Here is a 6,070-nt window from a genome sequence, read left to right as displayed (position 1 = left end):
CAAAGATGCTGGATAGAATCTAAACATAAAGTTAACAAGGTCTAATATCGTAGTTTTCTTCGCGCCGTTATCAACACGCAAATGAAATGTTTGAATCGTTGCGCCGTTAAAGTGCAAGGTATCGTTTTGATTTACTCATGCTTTTGTGAACTGGCAGGAAAAGAAATGTATAGGAAGCAACAAAGAATCAAAGCACAAAGTCAGGGAGGATAAGCTTTGTTGTTGGCAACGACTTCAGTTAACAAACGACTCTTTACTTTATTCGCAAAAAATGCAAACTGAGTGATCAAATTGGATTTCGAAACACTCTTTGCGCTCCTTTTTTTTTTGCAATGTTGTCACAAATTTAAAACATTACTGAATTAACTTCTCTTAAATACTTATGTCGAACGTGTAATAACCAGTAACGTCCTTAAAAAAAACGCATGGGAACAAAGCATATTATTATTACTGCTTCTATTTCATAGATCGTGATGCCTCCAACCGCTCAGGTCAGCTTCAAGGATATACATTTTTTGGATAGATTCACCATTTCTCATACTTTTAACGCTTGGAAAGTCCTTCAGAGCTTCTTTGCAATACTCGGTAAGAGAGGGATCTTGATAGGTGCTAAATAGAAAGCTTCTTTGTGCAGTTTGACAGGCACTCATCAACTGATGGATCACGTGGGACTGACAAAGCTTTAAGTCCTTAGCGTAAATTGTTGAGGTCCATAACATTCCAGAATCAAGCTGCACGAATCTTCCTAGACTGAAAGATGATGGCGTCAAGTTTCCGTGACAACCACCTGACAAATCTATTAAATATCGATCCTGTTGCGACATGATGTCCTCGATATTGGATGGGATGGCTTCAAAAGGATGCCAGTCAATAACAAGAATATTGTTAGAAAATAGCGCAGTGGTACCAGCGTTGTCAAGGATACGTTTTTGGAATGCATTCTTCGTGCACGGCACAATTTTCGAGAAGTTTTGTAATTTGAATCCAAAATTGACACGCTTTGGCTCAACTTTGTAAGTTAGAAAATCGTAACACTGCACTTCTTTATCTTCCAACTGAAGTTTTAGGATTGCATTTCTGACTGCCTTGTACATTCCAGACCACAACGAGTACCTTAAACGCGCCACCGTCGGAAATTCTTCCCGGGTTTGCTCAATCCCAAATTTAATAAGAGAACTGTAAATGCCTTGATGTCTATGATTAGGATCAACTCTTGCAGCGTCAAGAACCATGGACTCCTTCCGGTCAACGACGCTGCAACCGATAAACCCTACCACTTTCGTTTCTTTCTCAGCAACCATAGTGATTCTGTTGGGCGCCGCTAGCCATTTATGGAACCTGTACGGAATATAATCAAATCTGTCTTCCATCCTCTTAGACAGCTTTACTATCTCGTCAAAATCACCAGCATTTGCAAGTCTAATAGCTACTTTCCCCTCTTTCAGATAGGAAAGGAAGCATTCGTTTTTCTTAACAAAACGATGGTTTCGAAATGTTATGGTTGTTGAGAGGCCAGGTCGGTAAAACAGTCTCAATGCCATATTTAACTCTGTGGAAGCATTCAATAACACACAGTAATCGATGCAAATTAGTGCACATAAGTTAACTCTAGTCTCAGTCATTTAAGCGTAACGTAATTAGAAGTTTGACTTTGGCAGTCAAAGATAGATTGTTTGATCATTGAGTAGGTTGCGGTTCATTTGTCACATTCTCGTGAAAGTGTTTGGATTGTTGCTCCAACAACACATATGCGTGTTTAATATTCCAAGGTCAGTTGTCCAATCAAAAGTGCCTAGCTATCATATGTGAATACATAAGTGTGTACTATAGAGAAGCAGTCTGGAGAGGAGTTGAGGTGCATCAGAGTTAGAGAGAGAGACACACAGACAGTCGCAAATTAAAGCTATTCAGAGTATTGTATTGTATTGTAATCTTTATTTAGACACGATCAATTCATCAGCCTATAAAAATACATATCACATACGCTAAGATATTTAAAATTAAAACTACATACTATAACACTAAAGCTGTTTTCCGTGAATGCCGTGCGTTAGACTTAAAGAATGTCATTGATCTTACGTTTGAATAACCCCAGAGACTCTGTGTTCCTTATATCGCGTGGTGAACTGTTCCATAATGTGGCGCCATCGTAGCTAAAGCTTTTTCTGTAATAATTAGTGCGCGGTAGTGGAACATTAAGCTTATTTTCAGAGTCCCTGAGGTCATAAGCAGAGTCACGCCACGTAAACTTTGAATATAGATACCTTGGAGCTAGCCCGTGCAGACATCTAAACATCATGGTGGCTTTATGGATTTCCTGCTGGCGTGCAAGATTTTTCCGCCCTAAAAACTCGAGTAGCTCAGTTGCATCAGCATCATAGTTAGAGAATGTCAACACACGGGCTGCTCTATTCTGCAATTTCTGCAGTTTGTCTCGTAGCGTTTTCCCACAGCGTTTTCCCGTAGCGTTTCCCACCCCAAACAATGTCACAGTAATCAAAGTGAGGTTTTACTAAAGCTTGGTAGATGAGATGTAAGGTTGATGCTGGGATCAGGTGCCTAATTCGCTTTAGGGCCCCGATACCAGAGGCGATCTTTTTCGTTAGTTTTTCGATGTGACTATGCCAATCGAGTTTATCGTCTATTATTACACCAAGCGATTTTGTAGCTGTAACCTGGCTCACTTGAGTATTGTTCATTCTAATTGTTGGTGAAGCTGTGAGAGTATTCAGTCTCTGCCTCGACCCTATTAGCATGAATTCGGTTTTAGTCATGTTCAACGTGAGTTTGTTCGCTTGTAACCAGTTAAAGACGTTTTCTAGGTCTTCATTTAGACAAAACTGAACATTCTCAAGATTGCTTCCCGCATATGTGAGGTGCGTGTTATCGGCATACATTCTCGGTTTACAATTTGATAAGCAATTTGGAAGATCGTTGATATATAATAAGAACAATAATGGACCGAGGATGGTCCCTTGAGGGACGCCGCAAGTCAACGAGTAGCTACTGGATAGTGACCCGTTGATAGAGCATTTTTGTGTTCGGTTTTCCAAATATGACTGAAACCATCTGAAAGATTTTCCATGTATACCATAATAGTTTAGTTCTGATAGAAGGATCTGATGATCAACAGTGTCAAAAGCTTTTTCAAATCTAGAAAAATGACTCCATTGATTTTCTCGTTATCAATATTATATGCCCAAGAATCTGTCGCTTCCAACAAAGCTGTTACAGGTGAATGATTAGCACGAAACCCTGATTGGTTTTGACATAGAATATCGTGCTCTTCCAAATAGGCATATAACTGTTCATAAACTATCCTTTCAAACACCTTCGCCATTATTGGAATCACCGATATTGGGCGGTAATTGTTAGCATCACCGCGGTCACCCTGTTTATAAAGAGGGGTAATCCTTGCATATTTCCAGTCGTCTGGGAACGTCCCTTGGCTAATAGATTGATTGAAAATATCACATATCGGCACACAAATAAGATCAGCACATTCCCTGATAAACCTAGCAGATATTTTGTCAAGGCCTGTTGCCTTTGACTTGTCTAGTTTATTTAAAAGGGAAAATACTTTAGTTGGATTGGTGGGTTGGAGCTTAAACCGTTTATCTGTTGCGGTAAGATATCTTTGATAGCTACCACTATCACAATTTATCTCACTGGCAAGTTTTGGACCAATATTAGCAAAGTGGTTATTGAACTCGTTTGATAGCTCCAACGGATTAGTTATCGTTAGTCCGTTCACTTTTAGTGACGCCACTGGCGTTTTCCCAGATTTTCGAGAAGTTAGCTCGTTTATAGTCTGCCAGGTCTTTCGAGAGTCGCTGGTTTGCTTATTAAAACTATTTTGGTAATAAACTTGCTTAGCTGAGCGTATTTGCTTATTGACTATATTTCTTTGTTTCTTAAATAATGCCCAATCGTTACGATCATTTGTCTTGCTAGCTTTGATTTTTAATATGTCTCTATTATGCATAAGGTCTTTCAATTCAGAGGTAATCCACGGAGAACTCCGTGAACGAACGCGCATCGTTTTCAGTGGCGCATGTTTGTCAGCGATAGCCAGAAATGTACATTTCCATTGCTGCCACATCACGTTTGGGTTGGAAGACTCGTATACATTATCCCAACATTGAGATAGAAAATCATAACGAAACTTTTGGCGATCGAAATTTCGGAAATTTCTGTATGTAATAGAATTATATCCGTTAGACATCCCATTCAGGGCAAGTTTTCTATATACATACACCATGCTATGATCACTTATTCCGATATGACAAACTCCCGAACATGCAATCTCATCCGAGCAGTTGGTATAGATTAAATCAATTAGAGTTGATGAGGTGGGTGCTATCCTCGTCGGTTCAGAGATAAGCTGCTCGAGTCCGTAGACATCAGCAACACTCCTAATTTGGATATGTTATTGTCATATCGAGTAGTGATCATGTCTCCCAGTACAAAAACTTCTACATTTTCACTATCCAATTTCCCAATTAGGGATTCAAAAGGTGAAAAAATGCCAATAGGAGAGTCAGGTGGTCTGTAACAAGTAACAATCACAAAATATTTTGAATTTGGCTTATGGATTTCCAAGCAAAGATTTTCTAGTGTATCCATGTGTAGGTCATTTCGTACTGTAAAGTTGATTGAAGTTTTTACATAGAAGCATACCCCTCCGCCGCATTTTGTTAGTCTATCGCGGCGAACTATTTCGTATCCCGGAATATGAACTTCTTGATCTCGAATACTCTCGTTCAGTTTCGTTTCATTTATGGAAACAATATCGATATCATTGTTTGCTAATATGATTCTTAATTCGTCTATATGAGTAGTTAATTGATTAATATTGAGTGATGCCATTCTAAAACCGCGCAAAGGAGGCAATATTGAGACAGATTTTTCGGCCTTTTGGTTGTTTAATTGATCCCGCACGGTATTGACGGACAGCACATTATCTCATTCTAGGTGCGATTTAAAATTATTATAAAACTGCTCATTACCTTTACAATTTAAGTGCAGTCCACCTTTGTTGAGTCCACTATGAGATATGTTTACATCCTTTAGGAATCAGTAGCCACAAAAACCATATCTTTGGATCTACTGGACATAACTTGCAGATTCTAACTGTAAAATGCTCTTCCTTCGAAAAAAAATGTCTTCTTTAATTTACTTGATGCACCGATCACACCTTTCCAGATATTTCTGCAAGGAAACGTTTTGTTTTGACGCGCCATCCTGAAACTATTTGGAGATGTTTATTGTTTTCTGTGGTACTCCGAAACAAAGAATAAGTACCCCCGAGAAACATCGGGTCAAAATTGGGTCAAGATCGGAATTGTAACGTTACCCTTTACTTGCTAACTAACTCATCTCGACAACGTACGTGGCTTCGTCACCTATGGGAGGCAGTTGCCACAATCACATCTTTGGATCTACTGGGCATAATTTGCAGTTTCAAACGGGAAAACGCTTCCTTCGAAAAAATAATTTTCCTCTTAATCTACATGATGCGCCGATCACACTTTTCGAGATATTTCTGTAGGAAAAAACTTTGTTTTTTGACGCACCATTCTGAAATTATTTTGAGATGTTTATTTTTTTCCGTAGTACTCCGAAACAAAGGATAAGTAGCACCGAGAAATATCGGGTCAAAACTGGGTCAAGATCGGAGTTATATTTTCACTATCACTCACTTACTCATTTCAACAACATATGTGGCTTCACCTCCTACAGAGGGCAGTAGCTAGAAAAATCGAAATGGTCATCCTTTAATGATCTTTAAGAATGGAAAGCGCGATAGGGTCAACCGAGGATAAATAAAGCCAGACATGATAACACTTCAAGCGTCGTAAATTTCCCCATTAATACTATTGCTTGGGATTTCTTGCCAGTAAGCAATTTGATGGCCGTACTCTGTTTAAATGTTCAGAATTTTTTTAATCTTCATACCAATTAGTTTCACAGGTTAAAAGCTACGTGGTTTTTGGTCCAGGATACCTCAAATTTACATTGTCAGCATCCAGGGTTTTACCAGGAAAATCTAAAAGTACGTAAACGGATT

General features: G+C 38.9%; 1 protein-coding gene across 1 annotated transcript; it reads right to left on the bottom strand.

Annotated features, from left to right (window-relative positions):
- Positions 1-237: 237 nt before the first annotated feature.
- On the bottom strand, positions 238-1,775 carry LOC111332807 (histidine N-acetyltransferase). The gene has a single exon (XM_022938256.2). The coding sequence runs from the start codon at positions 1,620-1,622 to the stop codon at positions 462-464; it is 1,161 nt and encodes a 386-aa protein (XP_022793991.2). The 5' UTR covers positions 1,623-1,775; the 3' UTR covers positions 238-461.
- Between the last annotated feature and the right edge of the window lie 4,295 nt (positions 1,776-6,070).

Source organism: Stylophora pistillata, chromosome 8 (assembly GCF_964205215.1).
Source record: "Stylophora pistillata chromosome 8, jaStyPist1.2, whole genome shotgun sequence".
Classification (NCBI taxonomy): Eukaryota; Metazoa; Cnidaria; class Anthozoa; order Scleractinia; family Pocilloporidae; genus Stylophora; species Stylophora pistillata.
This window is presented reverse-complemented; position numbering and strand designations above follow the sequence as displayed.